At 43.5% G+C, this 25188-nt stretch overlaps 2 protein-coding genes across 2 annotated transcripts; both read right to left on the bottom strand.

Moving 5' to 3' along the window:
• Nucleotides 1–76: 76 nt before the first annotated feature.
• Nucleotides 77–10519, bottom strand: LOC100494776 (extracellular calcium-sensing receptor). Its single transcript, XM_012960291.2, has 7 exons — nucleotides 10515–10519; nucleotides 8997–9203; nucleotides 6937–7225; nucleotides 2097–2927; nucleotides 1580–1807; nucleotides 1359–1482; nucleotides 77–987 (listed from the first exon to the last, which is right to left on the bottom strand). Exons 1-7 carry the CDS (start codon nucleotides 10517–10519, stop codon nucleotides 77–79), a joined length of 2595 nt encoding a protein of 864 aa, XP_012815745.2.
• Nucleotides 10520–12039: 1520 nt separating this feature from the next.
• LOC100494622 (extracellular calcium-sensing receptor) lies at nucleotides 12040–24315 on the bottom strand. Its single transcript, XM_031898278.1, has 6 exons — nucleotides 24311–24315; nucleotides 19897–20225; nucleotides 18172–18851; nucleotides 15944–16171; nucleotides 14104–14227; nucleotides 12040–12950 (listed from the first exon to the last, which is right to left on the bottom strand). The coding sequence occupies exons 1-6, from the start codon at nucleotides 24313–24315 to the stop codon at nucleotides 12040–12042; spliced, it is 2277 nt and encodes a 758-aa protein (XP_031754138.1).
• Nucleotides 24316–25188: the final 873 nt, after the last annotated feature.

The following is a 25188-nucleotide window of genomic DNA, read 5'->3' as shown; positions in this document are numbered from 1 at the left end:
AAGTTAAGCAAACATGAAAATTAAAAGTTATTTATAGACTAATATTATATTCATCTTCATGTGCACTTTGGGTTATTCATCTACTGCTTCTGTCTTTTCCCATAAGGTTGTCCCTAGAGTTCATGTTGGGTCTGAACAATATGATGAAACATTTGGGGAGGAACATGCAGAACACAAGTGCCCAGCTGGAAGTCAGAATGGCAAAGATCTCCATGGCAACAGTATACTTGCCCTGGGCACTGAGAGAGGCTGGGATAAAGTACACCCACACACTGAGGAAGGCCAACATGCTGAATGTTATTAGTTTGGCCTCATTGAAGTTGTCTGGGAGCCTCCTGGCCAGGAAAGCAACAGTGAAACTGACAGAGGCTAAAAATCCAAGATATCCCAGCATGCACCAGAAGGCAAGTGGAGAATTTTCGTTGCACTCTACAACAATGATTCCGGGTTTGGCTTCAATATTGTATTGTGGGAAAGGAGGGGAGATAGAGAGCCAGAAAATGCACAAAGTGAGTTGTATGAAGGTGCAGATGGTAATGATCATGTAGGGCACACGGGGAGTTGTCCATTTTTTGAGGCTGCTCCCGGGTTTAGTGGCCATGAAGGCAAAAACAACAATAACAGTTTTGGCCAAAATGCAGGATACACAGAGGGTAAAGACAAGGCCAAATGCCGCCTGGCGCAGAAGGCACTTCTCAGGTTGGGGGTAACCAATGAAAGCCAAAGCACAGAGGAAGCAGAAAGACAGAGATACTAAGAGAATACAACTCACTGAATAGTTATTGGCTCTCACAATTGGGGTGGATTTATAATGAATGAAGAGATAAAAGATGGAAATTGGCACTAGAGAGGAGAATACACTGGTGGCTGCCAGAGTGATCCCAAGTGGCTCTACATAAGAAAGGAACTCAACGGGTTTTGAAATACATCTGTCTCTTGCACCACTCGGCCACATGTCCCAGGGGCACTTCCAGCAGTCAATGGAATCTGTAAAATATTTAAAAAAAAAAATCAGTCAAATTCTAAATGGAATTTTTATGTGGCTTTACCCATTGGCTAAATTAGTTAATCTCAGACAGATCAGTTTATTCATCAGCCACTGATTAAGTTTTTTCTTCTATAAAAAGAATATTTAGCTTGTTGGTGCCATACTCATCTACTGCTCTGCCAATGGTGCGGTTTTCTTTAACCTTGCAAACAGTCTCATGACAGCAAAGACTACAAAGAAGACTAGGGATGCACCAAATCCGCTATTCTGGGATTTGGCCAAACCCCGAGTCCTTTGTGAAAGAAAACCTTAGTTGTATATTTCATTTGAACACACAAATTTGATCCCTTTGGGTGATGGGTTCACCTACCGGTCTGATTGGAGATCTCTCCTTGGGAACAGGGAACACACTGAAAGCAGCACACTGGCTCTTCTTTCTTCATTACCTTCTTAAACCCTACTGGGCAACTCTGACTGCAGACTGAGATTGGAGTCTACAAATCAAAAATGTAATATGGAACCTGTGTTGGACCTTAAACCTTCATCTTTGAATTCACTTATAACACATAGAGATATTCTTTGAAGACGTACCTCCTGATTTACTGTTCCCCACCATATCAAGCTTGTATTAAGACTAAATACATTCCCAGTAGAATTCAGAGTGTCGTAGCTTCCCAATTTCACCTGCTTCAAGGTGCCATCTGACCCAGGCTGCCAGTTGACTATGTCATATACAGCCGGTGGGTTTCCATCCTTATCAAAGTAAACTTCCCTTTGGTTGCTCATCTTCACTCGGACTTTCTGAATATAATACAAGACCTACAAATTGGAAGGGAAATGTAAAAGGAAAAGCAAGAAACATTCTGCTAGAACCATGATTGAGGTTACCAGATTATGAAAAACTGGGGCTATTTCTAGAAGGACATTTACAATTAGAAGAGTCTCTGATTATTTCAATGGATTAGTAACCCATTACCAGTCTTTAAACATTAAATTACCAGTAGTTAATACATTAAAGTTTGACCAAAGAGATGGAGAATAGAACTGCCCATCTGATGACTGATGGTATCAGTATGGAAGTGCAACAACATTTTGTCTACCTACCTACCTCCCAAGGTTTAATGTTTCTTATATCGGAACATTTTCCACCAGAGAATGGTCCGGTCAAACCTTGACAATGACTGAGGTCATCCAAAGCTGTTGCTATTAAATACACGGCAGTATAGATGTTGTAGGAAGCTCTTAAACTGGAGACATCATTGTAGCTGTTGTGAATATGTTCTAGGTTCTCCTTCCCTGTGCACATACTTTCTTCATTATTCAGAATATCACTAAGGTTTGTATGATCAGAGAATGTGCAGTTAAATGTTTCTTCCCAGAGCATCTTGGACCAATCTGTGCCCGGTGGGTTGATGGGATTAAGGGAGTTGAGATACTCCTGAAATCCTTGGATTTTTGAGCTGTGAAAAGCGAAGCCAATAGCTCCCAAGAGAATGGTGGAGTACTTTACTGTTGTCAAGGGAGTTGAAATGGACCAGGCATCACTGGCAACAAATGTTTTCCCAGTTACCTTTTGCTCCAGCATCTCATCCAGAAGAGGAATCAAAAAGACATCAACAGAAAAAGCTATTATCACATTGGCCGTTGATTTGTTTATTAATTTTACAATATTTGGCATATCTTGGTTCTTCTGATTTGTTGAGATATATATAGTGTAGGCAATACAAGCTCCTGATTTAATGATCTCCTCTTTGATTACCTGTAATGCCTCGTAACCATAGTCATCATCGGAGGCTATAAGCCCAACCCAGGTCCATTTGAAATGTAACACCAACTGGCCCAGTCCCTTGGACTGAAATACATCACTTGGAACGGTTCTAAAGAAGGCTGAGAACTGTGTCCTATCACTCAGTAGAGAGCTTGTGGAATAGTAGCTGATCTGTAGAGAGGAGAACCAGGCTCACATCACAGTAATGATTTGAGATAGTTAGACAGTTAACATGTTGATTAATATATTTAGTTTAGTCCAGTGGTTCTCAACCCTCCTAATGCCGTGATCCTTTAATACAGTTCCTCATGTTGTGGTGACCCCCAACCATAAAATTATTCCTAAAGCCATCGGAAATATGTGTTTTCCGATGGTCTTAGGCGACCCCTGTGAAAGGGTCGTTCGACCCCCAAAGGGACCCACAGGTTGAGAACCGCTGGTTTAGTCAGTAGTAGATAGAAGTCATTAGGGATGAGCGAAATCTTTCGGCAGGTATGGATTTGCTGTGAAATTCCGAATTTCACCATTGGCCAATTTTTTCCGTGAAACTGCCACAAAAATTTGCCGTGGCAAAAATCCGCCCAGTGAGGATAAACGCTGTGGTCGCATTAAAAAAGTTAAGGTCACATCAAAAAAAGTCGTGCAGGACAAAAAAAGTTGCTGCATTTCTCAAAATCTTCACCGTTTCGCAAAATTTTAGAGAAAATTTAGTCAAAGCGAAACTTCGTTCATCGGAGAATGCAGAACACAATAACCCAGAGTAAAACTATTTCTATTGTTTTACCCTAAGAACCCCCGTAAACCACACCCACCGGTCTAATTCTACCCACCACAATTTCGACACAAGCTATGCTAAAATATAAGCCAATATTTAAACTGGTTTAGAATGTGTTATTTACACCAAGGTTTCAAAAAAATGAAAAAAGTCACTGGACAAAAAAATAGCGAAGAAAAAATGTTGCTGAGACAAAAAAGTCTGCACAAAAAAAAAACACCCCTGTGTGTAAAGATTGTCACACGTAAAAAAAACTCACCTATTGACTTCCATGTGTTTCGCAAATTTTTTGCCATTTTGGCAATTTGTTAGCAAATTTTTTGTTGAAGCAAAACAGGACAGATTCGCTCATCACTACATTTAGCGGCAGATTCATCAAAGTATGAGTTCGAATCCTGAAATGGTTAAAATTCCGATTGGATACGATAATTTCTGAAGATCGGAAATCTCACGAGAATGCTTACGAAAAAATCATATTAGTCACGATAGTATCGTATTGGCGATCCGAAAGTCACAAAATTTTCGTATCTGAACGATTGTAAATGACAGGAAAACCTTTCTGACTTTGAACCTTCAGTGCCTGATTTTGGAAGTCTCCCATAGGGCTCAATGGCACTCTGCAGCTCCAACCCGGCCCAAGGAAAGCCTCCCATAGGGCTCAATGGCACTCTGCAGCTCCAACCCGGCCCAAGGAAAGTCTCCCATAGGGCTCAATGGCACTCTGCAGCTCCAACCCGGCCCAAGGGAAGCCTCCCATAGGGCTCAATGGCACTCTGCAGCTCCAACCCGGCCCAAGGAAAGTCTCCCATAGGGCTCAATGGCACTCTGCAGCTCCAACCCGGCCCAAGGAAAGTCTCCCATAGGGCTCAATGGCACTCTGCAGCTCCAACCCGGCCCAAGGGAAGCCTCCCATAGGGCTCAATGGCACTCTGCAGCTCCAACCCGGCCCAAGGAAAGTCTCCCATAGGGCTCAATGGCACTCTGCAGCTCCAACCTGGCCCAAGGAAAGCCTCCCATAGGGCTCAATGGCACTCTGCAGCTCCAACCCGGCCCAAGGAAAGCCTCCCATAGGGCTCAATGGCACTCTGCAGCTCCAACCCGGCCCAAGGGAAGCCTCCCATAGGGCTCAATGGCACTCTGCAGCTCCAACCCGGCCCAAGGAAAGCCTCCCATAGGGCTCAATGGCACTCTGCAGCTCCAACCCGGCCCAAGGAAAGCCTCCCATAGGGCTCAATGGCACTCTGCAGCTCCAACCCGGCCCAAGGAAAGCCTCCCATAGGGCTCAATGGCACTCTGCAGCTCCAACCCGGCCCAAGGGAAGCCTCCCATAGGGCTCAATGGCACTCTGCAGCTCCAACCCGGCCCAAGGAAAGTCTCCCATAGGGCTCAATGGCACTCTGCAGCTCCAACCTGGCCCAAGGAAAGCCTCCCATAGGGCTCAATGGCACTCTGCAGCTCCAACCCGGCCCAAGGAAAGTCTCCCATAGGGCTCAATGGCACTCTGCAGCTCCAACCCGGCCCAAGGGAAGCCTCCCATAGGGCTCAATGGCACTCTGCAGCTCCAACCCGGCCCAAGGAAAGTCTCCCATAGGGCTCAATGGCACTCTGCAGCTCCAACCCGGCCCAAGGAAAGTCTCCCATAGGGCTCAATGGCACTCTGCAGCTCCAACCCGGCCCAAGGAAAGTCTCCCATAGGGCTCAATGGCACTCTGCAGCTCCAACCTGGCCCAAGGAAAGTCTCCCATAGGGCTCAATGGCACTCTGCAGCTCCAACCCGGCCCAAGGAAAGTCTCCCATAGGGCTCAATGGCACTCTGCAGCTCCAACCCGGCCCAAGGAAAGCCTCCCATAGGGCTCAATGGCACTCTGCAGCTCCAACCTGGCCCAAGGAAAGTCACCCATAGGGCTCAATGGCACTCTGCAGCTCCAACCCGGCCCAAGGAAAGTCTCCCATAGGGCTCAATGGCACTCTGCAGCTCCAACCCGGCCAAAGGAAAGTCTCCCATAGGGCTCAATGGCACTCTGCAGCTCCAACCCGGCCCAAGGAAAGTCTCCCATAGGGCTCAATGGCACTCTGCAGCTCCAACCTGGCCCAAGGAAAGTCTCCCATAGGGTTCAATGGCACTCTGCAGCTCCAACACGGCCCAAGGAAAGCCTCCCATAGGGCTCAATGGCACTCTGCAGCTCCAACCCGGCCCAAGGAAAGTCTCACATAGGGCTCAATGGCACTCTGCAGCTCCAACCCGGCCCAAGGAAAGCCTCCCATAGGGCTCAATGGCACTCTGCAGCTCCAACCTGGCCCAAGGAAAGTCACCCATAGGGCTCAATGGCACTCTGCAGCTCCAACCCCGCCCAAGAAAGTCTCCCATAGGGCTCAATGGCACTCTGCAGCTCCAACCCGGCCCAAGAAAGTCTCCCATAGGGCTCAATGGCACTCTGCAGCTCCAACCCGGCCCAAGGAAAGTCTCCCATAGGGCTCAATGGCACTCTGCAGCTCCAACCCGGCCCAAGGAAAGTCTCCCATAGGGCTCAATGGCACTCTGCAGCTCCAACCCGGCCCAAGGAAAGTCTCCCATAGGGCTCAATGGCACTCTGCAGCTCCAACCCGGCCCAAGGAAAGTCTCCCATAGGGCTCAATGGCACTCTGCAGCTCCAACCCGGCCCAAGGAAAGTCTCTCATAGGGCTCAATGGCACTCTGCAGCTCCAACCCGGCCCAAGGAAAGTCTCCCATAGGGCTCAATGGCACTCTGCAGCTCCAACCCGGCCCAAGGAAAGTCTCCCATAGGGCTCAATGGCACTCTGCAGCTCCAACCCGGCCCAAGGAAAGTCTCCCACAGGGCTCAATGGCTCTCTGCAGCTCCAACCTTGCCCAAGGAAAGTCTCCCACAGGGCTCAATGGCACTCTGCAGCTCCAACCCGGCCCAAGGAAAGTCTCCCATAGGGCTCAATGGCACTCTGCAGCTCCAACCCGGCCCAAGGAAAGTCACCATACCGAAGCTTGAATGAATCCAAAACTTTCATACTCGTTGCAGCAAATACGATTTTGTTGCACAAATTGTTGCAAAGAACAAAAAAGTTGCGGAAATTCACGAAAAAATCGCAAAACATACGCACAGTTCTAAAACTTAGAAAAAACACAAATTTTTAGTATTTGGACTCAATCGTACATTGATAAATGGGCCCCATAGTGTCTTGAGATTGATAAGGAGGAAACAATGAAGGAATTAAGATGTAAGATTTGACTGATCACCTAAAACTGCTTTGGATAACCAGTCAACTGGTGCAGACTATTGACGACTGCTGCAAAATTGCAAATTTCCAGCTTAGCTTTTGTAATAATACGAGTTTATGGGCAAGATGAGAATAGGAGGGGAGGTTGCTATTGCCATCTATTAGTTAACCTACCTGGGGGAATTTGTACAGTCCAAGAATATGAGCCATTAGAATGGAGAAAGTTGATTTTGAGTGGCCAATGATGGCAGCCAGAGGACTATCCCTGCAGCGGTAATTAGGTATTTCTTGGGTCAGGCCAGTGAGCATCCAGAGTGTTCCCTGCAGCTCACTTTTAATGACAGAACAGGTATCATAAGCGTAGAAACCCAGGGTAACGTTTGGGAGAAGGTCGGGACTTCTGTTGATCTCCTCAACCACATACCTTAAGGCTTGGAAATGCTGATACAATTCTCGGCGAAACCTGAATGATAGCAAAGAGACAAACATTTCACGTATACCATATTTACTTTCATGTCGAGACCTTCCACTACTTTTCACTGCTATTGATAAGTCTTTTTTAAACTGAGAGTGAGTTGAGAGTAAGACTACAGAGAGAAATGGTCAAGAGATGTAGAAGCCCAAATGCTAGGCATGGTGGGTTAGATGTGCAAGTAGCACAAACAATGGGTGATGGACATACAGTTAGACTATTTGTTGGTAGCTTTACCTACCAGAACCTTATCCAATATAACAAGACTCAGAGATAAGGTCATTTAGCAGAAATAACTTTTTTATTGTAAGTCAAAAAGTAAAGAGTCCTGGGAAGCCACAAAGAATAACGTATCACAGAAGGCTTCAAAAGTGGCTTTACCACTTAACAACTGCAAATAACATGAGATGCACAAAGTCACTAGTAAGAATCCTAAATTATACAGTATATAATGCAACCCACCCATTGGCCAAATCTAGTCCACCCAAAGAAATTCATCATGGACAGCATTTACACCATGGCCTGCTTACTACTAAACTGCAGGGCAGATATAAAGGGACCTAAACCCAATAGGACTGTTCTGCCCCCAATTAGGGGTAATTATATCTTAGTTGGGATCAAGTACAGGTACTGTTTTATTATTACAGAGAAAAGGGAATCATTTAACCATTAAATAAACCCAATAGGGCTGTTCTGCCCCAATAAGGGGTAATTATATCTTAGTTGGGATCAAGTACAGGTACTGTTTTATTATTACAGAGAAAAGGGAATCATTTAACCATGAAATAAACCCAATAGGGCTGTTCTGCCCCAATAAGGGGTAATTATATCTTAGTTGGGATCAAGTACAGGTACTGTTTTATTATTACAGAGAAAAGGGAATCATTTAACCATGAAATAACCCAATAGGGCTGTTCTGCCCTCAATAAGGGGTAATTATATCTTAGTTGGGATCAAGTACAGGTACTGTTTTATTATTACAGAGAAAAGGGAATCATTTAACCATGAAATAAACCCAATAGGGCTGTTCTGCCCTCAATAAGGGGTAATTATATCTTAGTTGGGATCAAGTACAGGTACTGTTTTATTATTACAGAGAAAAGGGAATCATTTAACCATTAAATAAACCCAATAGGGCTGTTCTGCCCCAATAAGGGGTAATTATATCTTAGTTGGGATCAAGTACAGGTACTGTTTTATTATTACAGAGAAAAGGGAATCATTTAACCATGAAATAAACCCAATAGGGCTGTTCTGCCCCCAATAAGGGGTAATTATATCTTAATTGGGATCAAGTACAGGTACTGTTTTATTATTACAGAGAAAAGGGAATCATTTAACCATTAAATAAACCCAATAGGGCTGTTCTGCCCCCAATAAGGGGTAATTATATCTTAGTTGGGATCAAGTACAGGTACTGTTTTATTATTACAGAGAAAAGGGAATCATTTAACCATTAAATAAACCCAATAGGGCTGTTCTGCCCCCAATAAGGGGTAATTATATCTTAGTTGGGATCAAGTACAGGTACTGTTTTATTATTACAGAGAAAAGGGAATCATTTAACCATTAAATAAACCCAATAGGGCTGTTCTGCCCCAATAAGGGGTAATTATATCTTAGTTGGGATCAAGTACAGGTACTGTTTTATTATTACAGAGAAAAGGGAATCATTTAAACATTAAATAAACCCAATAGGAATTTATCTGTCATCAGCGAGATTTGCTATACGATGCAGTAGGTAATTATTACATTGACTTACATTTTGCAAATATCGGGCAGTGGCTTCTTTAGGAAAGAGACCAATGGGAAAAAACTATCAATGTGAATAGGAATCACGGCCCCTATCAGTAGGTCTCCGGGCACCAGAATTCCCTTTGGGCCCATATTAGGCAGGTTGGAACCGGAGGTGGGGATGTGGTGTATCAGGATGAAATGCCATAATGCTCTGTACAGGTGGGATCGTAGCCTGCAATAAAATCACAATATACTGCGTATGAATATGTGCAATGTAATATACAGATATATCTATCTCCGTTACTGCTGCTGCCTAGCGATGAGCAAATCTGTACCTTTTAGCTTCGCCGAAAAAAGGAAAAGGCACATCCCAGTGCAGTGCATTGTGGGTTATGTCGTTCCTGTAAGCTGTGGAGAAGTTGTTACAATTTGTAACATCAGTGTTTTAGTCCCTCCTCCCCTGCCAGTTATTTCAAGTGATGCAGACAAAAGAAGAAATGTTATGCAGGTGGATTTTACTGGGATGTTCTTATCCTTACTGACATCACGTGTGCAGCAGGGGATTGTGGGATTGGGAGGAGGCAGGCTGAAGGCAGGCTGAGGAGAGGCGACTACTGTTACATTTTATTTGAGTCACAAAGTAGTCAGCCAGATTAGGCTAATGATCTTTCCGCCTAAGTCTGATCATACCCCCCCTTTACTATCTCTATCGATGGCTCATCAACCCTGTCGATCACGTTGGGGGTGATCTTTGACTCCTCCCTCTCCTTCTATGACCATGTTAACTCCACTGTCCCTTTTTTTCTACTGCAACAGATAAACCTCTCATGCCTGCTCTCATCCTATCCCAACTGGGCTACTGTAACCTGCTACTAACTGGCCCTTCCCCTGCTAAAGTCCTTATCGTGGTTTCCTATTAAACAAATAATAGTTTACAAATTCTTCTCCTAACATTCAAAGCCCTCCATCCCTCTGCTCCTCACTACATCTCTTCCCTTGTGTCTCCGTACGTTCCTGGCCGACTCCTTCGTTCCTCGCAGAGCAATCGTTTGGTTGCGCCCCCCACTACTACTGCTGTTTCCCGCCTTAAACCCTTCTGCCTTGCTGCCCTTTAACCCCTTCATGCCTTCCCTGATTTCCCCCGGAGAGAATCCTCCCTCAGTCTTTTTAAAACTAAAGTTAAAGACTCCCTATTGGAGCACTCGCCCAGCACCTGATCTGGGAACTGGCACTTATATTGTAGTGTCACCCACTGTGACCTACAGCACTTACATCTATTATTATCTTAATAATCCCCTGTTTGTATCAATGTATTCTACTGTACAGCGCTGTGTACATAAGTAGCACTTTATAAATAAAGATATACATACAAGTTGTGTTTGGGGGGAGTTTGGATAATGTTATGACTCTATTTCACACTGATGTTTTAATGGAGAGACTAAATTAAATGTATAATAAGACACCCAATCCCTCCCCTTGGTCTGTGTCTGCTACTGTTCTACTCATTGTAACAGAACCCAACAGAACCAACCCAGATCCTTACCTCATTCTGCCTGTTTGGGTTCCTCGCTCCTGATCTCTCTGTATGTTCGGTGCCTATTTTATACCAGTAAGTGGCCTCTGAGAGACTCTCTCCCCAGGCGCGGCTTCTTCATATTAACTCTGTATATCACTCAGTGTAATTATCCCCACAGAAGCAGTTGGTACTAGTCTGTAGGCTTATGTAGGTGTGTAAAAGGCACAGACTTTTTTTTAAGTATAATGTAGACCAGTGATCCCCAACCAGTGGCTCAGGGGCAACATGTTGCTCCCCAACCCCTTGGATGTTGCTCTCGGTGCCCCCAAACCAGGGAGTTATTTTTGAATTCCTGACTTGGGGGCAAGTTTTGGTTGAATAAAAACAAGATTTCCTACCAAATAAAGCCCCTGTAAGCTGATAGGGTGCATAGAGGCCCCTAATAGCCAATCACAGCCCTTTTTTGGCTCCTCCATGAACTTTTATGGTGCTTGTGTTGCTCTCCAAGTCTTTTTACATTTGACTGTGGCTCCCGAGTAAGAAAGGTTGGGGACCCCTGATGTAGACCCTGATATTCTAACACAAATTCATCGTAGTTTTTTATTTTTTGTGCTAGTGGCAGAAAAAGAGGGTGGGCGGAAGTCTTTTTTTGCATGTCAGGTCCTGAAATTGCCATTCCTTGTTTCCCTCCCAATCAGAGTTGAGCCCAAGGCAAATAGGCCAATAAAGGCCAAGGATAAACACAGGCTGAGAATCCTGTTGGCATTGGCATTTTTTCTTGTGCCCGCACTTGGAGCCATTGCTCTGACCTGGGTGCACAAGGAACGGATTTGGGTGCAAAAATGCATACTCAGTGTTTTTGGTCAGACATCTGCTCCAGCTACGGGCACAAAAGAGTCCTGTATTTGGCCATTGAACTTGTGTCCTTGGCGTCTTTTATTTGGCACCAAACCGCATAATGCTCCAATGCTATGAAGTCACCATTCTGGCATCGCAACCCACATGGAGACAATGGGTGCCGCCATCTTGGATTCACCTCTGAAGAGAGCCGAAACAGTAGCCGAACAGGCCCTGACAGTAATAATGTAGGAATATAATATACCGACATGCCCCATAAGCTCCATAATCAAACTTTAACCCATAAAATAAGTCTAGAGTGCAATACACTGACTTAGGCTTCACTCTCTATTAGTGATATTTTTCACCAGGAGTCTATGGGAAGATGGCCTTCCCATCATTCAAAACTTTCTAGATAATGGGTTTCTGGATAACGGATCCCATACCTGTACTGGTTATAGTCACAATCCCTACAGTCTGTGGCTTTATTGAGTCGCTTATCATGTAAGAATACAGAAAAGCACCACCCTGGGCACAGTTGGGGGTCTAATTTACCAGTAAGGGAGGGACTGGTTGTTTTAATATCGGCATTAGTCAGTTCTACATATTCATATTTATGAATCACATATATTATATATATATATGCATACAAGTTACATACAATTTATAGACTATATTTATGATTATATTCATCTTAACGTGCACTTTGGGTTATTCATCTACTGCTTCTGTCTTTTCCCATAAGGTTGTCCCTAGAGTTCATGTCGGGTCTGAACAATATGATGAAACATTTGGGGAGGAACATGCAGAACACAAGGGCCCAACTGGAAGTCAGAATGGCAAAGATCTCCATGGCAACAGTATACTTGCCCTGGGCACTGAGAGAGGCTGGGATAAAGTAGACCCACACACTGAGGAAGGCCAACATGCTGAATGTTATTAGTTTGGCCTCATTGAAGTTGTCTGGGAGCCTCCTGGCCAGGAAAGCTACAGTGAAACTGACAGTGGCTAAAAATCCAAGATATCCCAGCATGCACCAGAAGGCAAACTGAGAGTTTTCATTGCACTCTACAACAATGATCCCTGGTTTGGCTTCAATATTGTATTGTGGGAAAGGAGGGGAGATAGAGAGCCAGAAAATGCACAAAGTGAGTTGTATGAAGGTGCAGATGGTAATGATCATGTAGGGCACACGGGGAGTTGTCCATTTTTTGAGGCTGCTCCCGGGTTTAGTGGCCATGAAGGCAAAAACAACAATAACAGTTTTGGCCAAAATGCAGGATACACAGAGGGTAAAGACGAGGCCAAATGCCGCCTGGCGCAGAAGGCACTTCTCAGGTTGGGGGTAACCAATGAAAGCCAAAGCACAGAGGAAGCAGAAAGACAGAGATACTAAGAGAATACAACTCACTGAATAGTTATTGGCTCTCACAATTGGGGTGGATTTATAATGAATGAAAAGTCGAAAAATAAAAATTGGGACCATAGAGGAGAGAAAACTGGTAGCTGCCAGGATGATCCCCAGGGGATCCTCATAGGAAAGGAACTCAATGGGCTTTACAATGCATCTGTCCCTTGCACTGTTGGGCCACATGTCCCAGGGGCAACTCCAGCACTCAATGGAATCTAGATTGAAAAAATGGAAATATTTATTATTGAGATATTCTTACATTTTGTTTGGAGTATGACCACCAAATAAAGTCAACATACCATCTGTATAATAGTTAAAGGGAAACTCATGCTCAGACAACCCTAATATCCCTATCACTGTAATCTGTTCCTACGAAAAGTATGAAAAAATACAATTTTTATATGCTGAAATCCAGCTGCAAACACTCCTTCTGCATCATTTGAAATCCTGGCAGGGGAGGAGGGACTAAAACACTGATGTTTCAAGTTGTAACAACTTCTCCACAGCTTACATACAGCATGCAGAAACTACATAACCCACAATGCATTGCACCGGGATGTTCCTTTCCTTATTGGCATCACATGTGCAGCAGGGAATTGTGGGATTGGGAGAATGCAGGCTGAAGGCAGGCTGAGGCGACTACTGTTACATTTTATTTGAGTCTCAAAGTAATAGATCAGCAGGGGAACAGGGGGCAGGGCTTAGGAAACAGGGGGCGGGGCTTAGGGAACTGTTCCAAACCAAATTATTACATTAAACATACATATTTTTTGTAATTGATGTATTTTGCTTAATGCTTAAAATTATGGTTTATTTTAAAAAAAAGCTTAAGTTGTGTTTGGGTTGAGTTCCCCTTTAATAAGTGGTATGTCCCTTATCTCATCAAATTTAACTACTGGGATGGGGGGGTGAGAAGAGGAGAAAATCATGGAATGTTCCAAGCTTTGTGCCGACAGATCCGCCTACTCCTGTAGTATGATTTAATCATTGGTCCCTTGGCCAACATGTGGATTAGTCCAATTTGGTCCAGCTGGTGGGGGGCCAAATAAGGCAGAGATCTGCTTGTTCCTCCCTCAGCAAATAACTGGATCTTCATGTGTATGATCCGATTTACTTTGTTTTAGAAATGGCTCAGAATGATGAAAAATTGGAAGCCAGTTGGAGAAGGTTTTGTATCTCTGTGTGGTCTATGTCCCCAGTAGGAGATATTGTTGGTACCAACCATGAATACAGAACCGTGTTGCCCTCATTAATGTAAATAAAGTGCCCTGAAGGGAAACTATCCCTTCTCCGGGTGATCTACAATGAATAAAAGGCCATATTAAGCTTCGAAACTACATTTAAGTTTTTTTGGGGGGGGTCACTCACCTGTCTGATTGGAGATCTCCCCTTGGGAACAGGGAACACACTGGAAGCAGCACACTGGTTCCCCTTTCTTTGCTACTTTTTTGAACCCCACTGGGCAGCTCTGGCTGCAAACAGAGAGGGGAATCTTGAAAAAGAAAAAAAAAAAGAAAATCTAATATCAAACTTGGATCAGTTCATTGTACCCAAAAACAATGGCTTAAAGGAGAACTGAAAGAATTAAGGCGATAAATGTTTTCTATATGTATTTTATATACAGAACGTATTGCACAAGCCTAAAGGTTCAGCATCTCTGTAACTGTGATGATCCAGGCCTTCAAAGTTGTGCATAGGAGGTCTCCATCTTGAATTTTGTTAGGACTGTCCATTAGGCTGTGCATGCTCAGGCAGCTAAATTGAGGGGTTTGGGGAAAAAAACAGCTTTGTATAATGACTTTTGTACTCTATACATTCTGTATATTGTCAGTCAGTCCCTAAGCTCAACTAAATGATAAATGAAAGAAAATGGACGCCTACTAAGCGCATATTCGCAGGCACAGATCTTTAATGCCAATAGGCTGTTTTTGCCTTGGGCTGGTACAAAAGCGAAAAACACATTTTACAGCATTTCTAACGTAATTTTTTGTTAAGCTTTAGTTCTCCTTTAATTATTTTTAGTGTAGCCCATCCCTGGGTGTGCTATAGTGTTAACATGTGTGTGTGTGCTGCATGCAGAGGAATTTGAGCACTGACTGGTTAGGGTGACGTAGGCGGCAAAAAATAGATGCGGGTGACAGAAAAATCATGCTACAAATGCGTTTCGCAAATTTTTTGCCATTTCGCGAATTTTATGGTGACGCGAAATGGGACAGATTCGCTCATCACTACTAATTAGGATTGGGATTCATTTCGGCCAGGAACGTGAATTCGGCCAAAACCGTACCCTGCTCAAAAAGGCCGAAAACCGAACCGAATCCTGGATTCGGTGCATCCCTAGTGGTAACTCCCAGCAGTCCCGTGCTTCAGAAATCTCACACACTGGGTCCCTAAAGGTCCCCATACACGAGCCGATTATAGCTGCTGATATGGGTCCCTTGGACCGTTTCGGCAGCTTATCGGCCCATGTAGGGGCAGAACCGAGGGGCCTGGCCGACCGATATCTGGCCTGAAATTGGCCAGATATTGAAACACCCTTGCAACCAAAAAAGTGGCATTGCTCCGCATGGACTCCCCCCCCCTCCTACTTACCTCCTTTCTCTCCTTCCTTTCTTTATCCCCCAATGTTGTGTTCTGTACTACTTGTAAAGAAAAATAAACAAAAATTTTCAAATGGAAAAAAAAGAAATTGGCCAGATATCGATCGGGCAGGTTAGAAAATCCAGTCGGATTGGGGACCACATCGGCTCGTTGATGCGGTTCCCGAACCGACTGCCCCATTGCCCATTGCCCAGGGCCAAAAGATCGAATTCGCCTACATGCCTCCCCGATATCACCACCCGTAGTATGGCCAGCTTAAGCTCAACCACTTGAATCCCTAAGCTGGTGGTCTTTTATACCGCAGGGTTCTAACCATCTAATTTCCTTGTTGGAGCTTTTGTGCTGCTCATACTATCTATCTGGTGCCTGTCTTTCACTTAGTGAGGCCCCAGGAAAGACCTTGAGCACATGTAGCCACTTCCTTTTGTATTGCCACCTACTGGGCATTCCTAGAAATACAGGGGAAGCTTACTTTTCACATAGGAGGGAACTTAGGACCTCTTTAGGTGTCCAAGGAAAACTCCTGATTGAAAACCCTGAAGTATTGGGTTACTACATTAATAATCCAAAAAGTGATACTATCCACAGATGAATTGCGCTTACTTACTTCAGCATTGGAAGTTGCCCACCACACTGAGCTTGTGTCAAGGCTAAAGATTTCCCCAGAAGAATTCAACGTGTCGTAGCTTCCCACCTTCACTTGCTTCAGGGTACCGTTTGACTCTGGCTGCAAGTTTATTATATCATAAACAGCCGGTGGGTTTCCATCCTTATGAAAGAAAACTTGTCTTCCATTCCTGAGCTTCACCCGGACGTTCTTAATATAATGCGTTAACTGTACATTTGGGGGGGAAAAAGTTGCTCCTGAACATGCATCTTGCATCTGTTGTACTTACAATATTGCATCAAAGAACTAATGATGGACACAAATATCATATTATAGACAATTAAGGTTTAGTCCTAGTTGTGAATTTTTTAAGGAAATTGTTGAATATGAAACTTCTCTATGCCTTAGCTTCCTTTGCTTATGACATCATTTGGCCTGGTTACAAGCAGGGGAGTGATATGATTGGCTTAGGAGGCAAGAAAGCTTACTGGGAGACCCAGAGTAGATATGGGAAAAGAGGAGGACCTGCTAGATGTCCTGTTTTAGCACCCAAAAAGAAATGTTTACCCATTATAGGTTCAGGGGAATGTGTACTTTTCAAAAATATATGGCTATCTGGGGTGAGTCTACTTGTTGTAGCATTATCCCACATAAAGGATGTAAATGTGTTGATTTTGCAGGAGCTGAAATGACAAATCATATGGGGGTATGTTCCCGTTGGGGCCCCTTCATGCCACATACTTAGGTAAACCTATACATATTGGGTATCAAACTGTGCAGTGGACCCCTGGCATTCATATTTAGGGTGTTTTATCTTGGTACCTAATGATCCGTGGGAGATAAGATGCTGCAAAGTGGAAGCTTTGAGGGGATTTTTGGAAATGTCATAACATTTTCCAAATTTAGGAAAGCTTTGCGGCTTGATACTTTGGAGTAGAAAGACACAGGTACCCATTTTAGATTCAGGGGGAAGGTGTACTTTCCAAAAATATATGGCTTTCTGGGGTGAGTGTACTTTTTACTAGCTTTATCCCACATATAATGATGTAAATGTGTTGATTTTGCAGGAGCTGAAATGACAGAAATTATAGATCATATGGGGGTATGTTCACATTGGGGCCCCTACATGCCACATACTTAGGTAAACCTATACATATTGGGCATCATACTGTTCAGTGGAACCCTGGCGTTCATATTTAGGGTGTTTTATGTGGTTACTTTATGACCTGTAGGAGATAACATACTATAGACTGGAAGCTTTGAAGTGATTTTTTAAAGATTTCACAAATTTTGATAAAAAACAATAATTTTAGGAAAGCATTGTGACTTGATAGTTTGGAGCAGACAGACAGTTGTGCCTATTCTGTATTCCCCAGAATCTGTTCTTTCCAAAAATGTACAATTTTCTGGGATAAACCTTCTGTTAGTTGAATTTTTGTCCTTGAAATCTAAAGTATGCAGCTTTCTGGAGCAATGCTTTGGAAATTTGGTAGTGTCTTGCTGGGAGTTTTTGACCTATACAAGTGAGAAATCTCCATAAAACTATATATATTTGGTATTGGCAGTTCGGGAGACACGGGACTTTCCAAATCAGTTGTACATTTGTGAATAAAATAATTTTTGTTTCTAGTATGTGTGTTTATATTATGGAAAATTTGATTTTCTTTTTCATTTCAGACATTTAGAAGTCTGTTTCTTGTTACAGAATTGGAATTACACAATACCATATTTTGAAAGCTTAGGTTGTCCTGAAAAAAACAATATATAGTTTTCCTGGGTAAACGCAAAGTCCCCCCCGAGGAAAGGCCCCTAAAAATGTTAACTGTCTGGCAATAAAACTTCCGCTTTGACACAAATGGCTGGCAGGGATCCCCAAACTTTCTTACTCATGAGCAACAGTCAAATGTAAAAAGACTTGGGGAGCAACACAAGCACCATAAAAGTTCATGGAAGAGCCAAATAAGGGCTACGATTGGCTATTAGGTGCCTCTGGTTTTAATGATCCTGTAATAGTTTTGCTTACTCTTTAAAGCAGTGATCCCCAACCAGTGGCTCGGGGGTAACATGTTGCTCCCCAACCCCTTGGATGTTGCTCTCAGTGCCCCCAAACCAGGGAGTTATTTTTAAATTCCTGACTTAGTGGCAAATTTTGGTTTTCATTTTCAATCATAATGTGCATAACTTTCAAAATTTTTAGCAACGAAAAATGACATTGTTTGTACTTTTACCTGCCATGGTCCAAAGTTTGTTAAATCAGAACATTTTGCTCCAGGCAATGCACCATCCAAAGACTGACAGCGACTGAGGTCATCCAGAGCTTTTGCGGTCACATATACTGAAGTATAGAAATTGTAGGAGGATCTTAAAGTGGACACATCATTATAGCCACTTTGGACATGTTCTAGATTCTCATCTCCCGTGCATGTTTTTTTAGTTTTGCTCAGATTTAGCGTTTGGTTTTCAGGTTGAGAAAACGAGCAATTAAAAGCTTCTTCCCAGAACATTTTAGACCAAGTGGTCCCAGGGGTGTTGTAGGGATTAACAGAGTTGAGATATTCTTGAAACCCTGGGATGTTTGAGCTTTGTATTGCAAAGCCAATAGTTCCAGACAGTATTTTAGAGTAGTTGGTAAAAATATCTGATACAGACCAACCTTCACTGGCGACAAATTGTTTCCCAGTGACATTCTGGTTGACCATCTCATCCAGAAGAGGAAACAAGAAGATATCGGCAGAAAAGACAATGATCACATTAGCAGTTGATTCTTTTATCATTTGTACAATGTCCGGCATGTTTTTGTTGTCCTGGTTGGTTGCAATATATACTGTGTAGGCAACACAAGCTCCTCCCTTTGTTATCTCATCTTTCATTATCTTTAATCCCTCAAAACCATAGTCATCGTTAGAGGCTACGAGCCCAACCCACGTCCATTTAAAATGTAAAACCATTTGGGCCAGTCCCCTGGACTGAAACTCATCACTTGGGACAGTTCTAAAGAAGGAAGGGAACTGTGTCCTGTCACTCAATAGAGAGCTGGTTGAGAAGCAACTAATCTGTAGATAGAAACATTGACATACATTTTTCCACCATATTACATTTCTACTCCTCTGCCTCCATATGTTCCTGGAAGTCTCCCCTGTTCCTTTCAGAGCCATCACCTTTCCATACTACTAATTTCCAATGTTCTTCCATGCCTTACAATTATCACTCTTGCTGCTCCTTACATCTACAATAAACTCCATAACTAGTGATGAGCGAATCTGTTCCGTTTCGCTTCGCCGAAAAATTCGCGAATCTTTGAAAAGATCCGCGAAACGGCGAAAAATTCGCGAAACGGAGAGAATGTCGTGCGACAAAAAAAATTGTCGCCCGCGGCTATTATTTTGTCGCGCGGCTATTGTTTCGTCTCCCGCGGCTATTGTTTTGTTGCGCGGCTATTATTTCGTCGCGCTCGGCTCTTGTTTCATCACCCGCAGCTCTTGTTTCGTCGCGCGGCTCTTGTTTCGTCGCCCGGGGCTATTGTTTTGTCGTGCGGCTATTATTTCGTCGCGCGTGGCTCTTGTTTCGTCACCCGCGGCTCTTGTTTCGTCGCCCGCGGCTATTGTTTTGTCGCGCGGATATTATTTCGTCGCCCGCAGCTATTATTTTGTCGCACAGCTATTGTTTCGTCGCGCGCGGATATTGTTTTGTCGCCCGCGGCTCTTGTTTCGTCGCGCGGCTCTTGTTTCGTCGCCCGCGTCTATTATTTTGTCGCGCGCTATTGTTTCAATTTTTGGACGTGCGGCGAATTTTTCCGCTGCGAAATTTTTCATCCGTTTCGCGAAACAATCCGCCAATGGCGAAACGCGGAAATTCGCCGCGAATCCATGCCTGGCGAACTTTTCGCCCATCACTATCCATAACTTCTTAAGAAATACTTTACTTAGCCAACCACCCTGCCTAATCATTCTTACCAGCTTTCTTCCATATGCATCTTCTAGCAATTCCTACCTGTGGAAATCTGTATAGTCCCAAGATATGTGCCATTAACATGGAAAAGGAGGATTTTGAGTGCCCAATGATTGCAGACAGTGGAGGACTTTCCCGGCAGCAGTAATTTGGTATCTCCTGGCTCAGGCCGGTCAGCATCCAGAGAGTCCCTTGCAACTCATTTCTCATTGCCGCACAAGAATCATAAGCATAGAAACCTAGGGTAGCGTTTGGGAGAATGTCGGAACTCCTGTTGATCTCTTCCACTGCATACCTCAAGGCTTGCAACTGCTGGTAGAACTGAAGTAGAAACCTTGACAGTAAAAAGAGTAGAAAATATCACATAAATTAAGGCACAGGCTAAAAACCGAGCACAGGGTATTTCCAATACCCCCACATCCAGTGGTTTCTTCTTCATAAGCACTAAATAATTGTTACTATGGGCAGTGGTCTTGGGTGGTTCCTACTAAGAGCATCAAAGTAAGTTTAATTTTTACATTGCTCAGTCCATCTGCTTATTTTTATCACTACTAAATATAGATGGAGTAAATGTTACAATCTAAGCAATGTCACAGCAGTGTGATAGTGATCTCTCAGTGATCCCCAACCAATGGCTCGGGGGCAACATGATGCTCCCCAACCCCTTGGATGTTGCTCTCAGTGCCCCCAAACCAGGTAGTTCTTTTTGAATTCCTGACTTTGGGGCAAGTTTTGGTTGAATAAAAACAAGATTTCCTACCAAATAAAGCCCCTGTAAGCTGATAGGGTGCATAGAGGTCCTAATAGCCAATCACAGCCCTTATTTGGCTCCTCCATGAACTCTTGTGGTGCTTGCGTTGCTCTCCAAGTCTTTTTACATTTGACTGTGGTTCACGAGTAAGAAAAATTGGGGACCCCTGGTCTAAATAAAGGAACACACTGGGCAAAGAGAGTCCTCTAAACCAAATGGATTCTAGGCTAGAGTTGAAGCAAAAGAACCAATAATATTAAGGCATTACAAGGATGTAGTAACGGTGCAACGGTATAATTGAGGAAATAACTTACGTGGTACAAATGTCTGATGTTGGTTTCTCCTGAAACGTCACCTTTCTGTACAAAATATCAGTATGAATGGGAATCACTGCACCTACTAAAATATCTCCAGGAACCAGAATCCCTTGTGGTCCCAAGTCAGAACAGGAGACAGGAATGTGGTATGTGAGGATTAGCTGCCAAAAAGTTCTGTATAGATAGGCTGTCACCCTGTAACGACAAGTCACTGTATATACATTGCTAGAGCTATTTTGTATTGCAGTGCTGTCCAACTTCTGTTGTACCGAGGGCCGGAATTTTTCCGACCTACGTGGTGGAGGGCCGATAATGGAAGCCAGTTTTGACCACTCCCCTTTTTGAAACCGCACCCACTTGAAACCACACCCATGTTATCACATGACCATACCCATATTAATGGTTGTAGTACAGCAAAAACCTGCCATACTCTGCCTGCCCTACCCTGCCTGTGTGCCATACTCTGCCTGCCCTACCCTGCCTTTGTGTGTGCCATACTCTGCCTTCCCTACCCTGCCTGTGTGTGCCATACTCTGCCTGCCCTACCCTGCCTGCGTGCCATACTTTCACTGTGTGTGCCATTCTTGGCTGGTTTGTGCCATACTTGGCCTGTGTGTGCCATACTCTGCCTGCCCTACCCTGCCTGTGTGTGCCATACTCTGCCTTCCCTACCCTGCCTGTGTGTGCCATACTCTGCCTTCCCTACCCTGCCTGCGTGTGCCATACTTTCACTGTGTGTGCCATTCTTGGCTGGTTTGTGCCAAACTTGGCCTGTGTGTGCCATACTCTGCCTTCCCTACCCTGCCTGTGTGTGCCATACTCTGCCTTCCCTACCCTGCCTGCATGTGCCATACTTTCACTGTGTGTGCCATTCTTGGCTGGTTTGTGCCAAACTTGGCCTGTGTGTGCCATACTCTGCCTTCCCTACCCTGCCTGTGTGTGCCATACTCTGCTTGCCCTATGCTGCCTGTGTGTATGGCACACACAGGCAGCCTACAGTGACACAATGCTGGCACTACTCCTACATTCTGCACAATAACTATATATTAAAAAACTTTTTAATTGCAGTACCACCTCAGTATATGTTCTTTTTGTAGTATGCAGGGATTATTTGTGGGTTTCTACTACTCCTGAGGTGTGAACAGGGGAACAATGGGGGTGATTACAGCCTGAGCCTGAGGTGTGAACACTGCAGGGGTTGAACAATGCAGAGATTAAAAGGTGTGAACAACACAGGGAATTACATATTTAAACAATACAGAGGGATTACAGCCTGAATCTGAGGTGTGAGCAATGCAGGGGGGGCAGTTAATCACAGTACAGATACCATTTAAAGCTTACACAAGAGTAAGCCATCAAAGCAGCCAGACAGGTGGGGGGCCACACAGAGGGGGGTCACCAGTTGGACAGCACTGTTGTATTGTATTGTAGTCCCCCCTCCCCGGCCCCTCCCCTACCTTTTTAACAGAGACATGGGCCTGGAGGGGAACAGGGACTGGTCACTTCAGGCTCCATCAAAAAATTTCTTTGCAGGGGGCCCAACGTGTCCAAGTTACACCTCTGGTTTACTAATAGTTGTGTTTTGGGCTGGCACAGAATGTTCAGTATGTAAAATCCAACACTTAGGGGCCCATTTACTAAACAATTTTGAGATAATTTGATATTTTTCTCACTTTTTTCTAACTGATAGAACATTTCGGAATGTTAAACGTTTGTTAACGTACAAAAAAAATTGTACTTTGCGCAAAAAATACGAACATTTCAGAATTCGTTAATGCTTTGGTTACACGTCCCTCGGGACAATCTTTTTGCCAGGTTTGATCTGTCGACTACCATTGAGTCCTATGGAGGCTTCCAAAGCCAGAAAGGTTTTTGTGGCTTAACGAACTTTTTGGCACAAAAAAATCATTACTTTCGGAGCGCAATTACGAAATTTTCATACGCCCATAAAAGCATTTTCTTGACATTTTAGAACATCAGAAATTATCGCGGTTACTCCGAATTTTTACCATATCGTGTTTTGAGCCCCCAAAGATCTGGATTTTACTGAATGTGCCCCTTAGAGACCCATTTATCAACATTCTCATTTTTGTGGTTCTACATGTTGTTGAAACCACAGAAAGACTAATTTTCTTTAAAACCGCCATGCCAAAGTGATTTATTAAAACAGCCTTTCTAAAGAAGAAAATGCAAAAGACATCAAAATCCCCCGAAAACCTCTAAAACCACGACGCAAAAAAATGATTAGTCAACTGAAAAAGAAAAATCTGCCGCTGACTTCTAAACGATCTCGACCGCTTTTAGATTTAGGCGTATTTTCACTTTTTGGATTTGTCACAGTTTTGACGTGTTTTTTTTCCCCGAAAATAACTTATTGTGAAATTGAATTGAGACCTTTAGTTAATGGGCCCCCTAATGAGCTGTAACAGAGGTGTGTCCCAGAATGCCCATACCCGTGATAATCCAGACTCAAATGCAACCTGGTGAGATTTATAGACAGGCTCAACATCTGCACCTATATAACAGCACAAGAAAGTATTGAGAAGAGGAAAATAATGCTGGAATTCTAGAATCCAAGCCAGATAGTGCCAGTTCTTGCACTTTGCAACTTCCTGGACACCTTCTACCCCCCATTCCTCTCTGATATTCCTGCTCTGCACCTCATTAGTTCTACTAATCACTCCCTCATGTTCCCATCCAGATCCTTCTCATGCAGAATAACAAATAATAAGAAAATAGATTAAGAAAGAGAACCTAAGTTATAGCCCACTGATAGGTCCTGAATCAGTATACAATTAGTCAACAAGCTGATGAAGCACCCAATGGTGCAAAACGCGTTAGGAGAGTGGGCACCATGGGGCCCTGGGATGTACCTTTCCACTGTTTGGTATAGTATGCTTTTTGAATTGTTTGTTTAAATTTTGAGCCAATAAATGGTTGTTTATTTCACTGAATAACTTGTTGACTAATTGTAGAATGATGGTTAAGCCTGAAAAAAATCATTAAGTTGATTTTTCCCTCCTGTAATGTAACAAAATCAAACTGTTCATGGGCACAAAAAGACAAATGCATTTTTTGACTAGAGAGGAGGAAAATCACCATTATTATATATCTCAATTTTTTCCTTTGTTTCCATAATTATTATTTCCTATAGATTGTTATTGGCAGGTATATACACTGTATATTGCATTTCTGATCAAATACAGGTACAGAATAAGCATCAGTGTCCTTCTTGTTCTTCCCCTATCCCCATACACACACAGCTTTCTCTTCATTTCCCTCCGGCCTTCCTACAGCCATGGGGGGGGGGATACATTCCCTGCCAATACACAGACATTACTTGTTCCTTACCTCATTCTGTCTGGGTCCGTGCTCTGTCTCTTGCTAAGCATTTATACCATTTATATTCCAGTAAATATACACAGAGGCCCAGCCCTGGGCAGGCTCAGGCACTAATTGCATAACTGCACTAATTAGATGGCCCTTCATTATTTGTTAAGTACAGTGGATATTTATGGCAATATGAAAATGATCCCAATGGAAATACAAGTAGTATAAACTCACCAGTTGAACCGTTGGGCTTGGGTGCCTTGTCCCAAACCTACAGCCAATGGGGAGTTGATAGGCCATATCACCAAACTGGACAAGGACTCAAACAGCTCATATGTAAAACCCTGCTTTATCTACATAAACCATTTTCATATAAATATACTTGTTTAGCAGCATGTGCCATTGGGTAATCCTAAATAGGAAACTGCCATTTTAAGTACTAAGCCCCGCCCCCTGGGATCATAGGATTCACAGTGCACACAAACAAGCCAAGGCACACATACATGCTAGGCCCCATCAGCCAATGAATGGGTAGAGTTCTGCCTTTTGCTCCCACACTACTTCCTGTTACAGTTAGAGCTGCGTCACTTCCTGTCAGCTGATCTCTGAGGGAGCACACAGCCCATCACTAAATGGCGGCTCAAGGGAAAGGATGTAAAAGGGCAATATTTACTGATATATATATTCCAGTTTGGGGAGATTCTTTAATAGGCCACTTAACATAACATAAACTCTCTGTTGGTTACTTATTCATTCTGGGGGGATAGTTTCCCTTTAATTGCACTGAAATAAATTACCCCTAATCCCTTTGGTGGAACTGGGCTGATGATGCAATAATTAATCGTTTCATAGACACTTCAGATAATTTTATTACAGGAATAGTTTAACAAATTAGATTT

This window comes from Xenopus tropicalis, chromosome 3 (assembly GCF_000004195.4).
Source record: "Xenopus tropicalis strain Nigerian chromosome 3, UCB_Xtro_10.0, whole genome shotgun sequence".
NCBI lineage: Eukaryota > Metazoa > Chordata > Amphibia > Anura > Pipidae > Xenopus > Xenopus tropicalis.
Note: the sequence above shows the minus strand (reverse complement) of the source record. Positions and strands in the feature narration are given on the sequence as shown.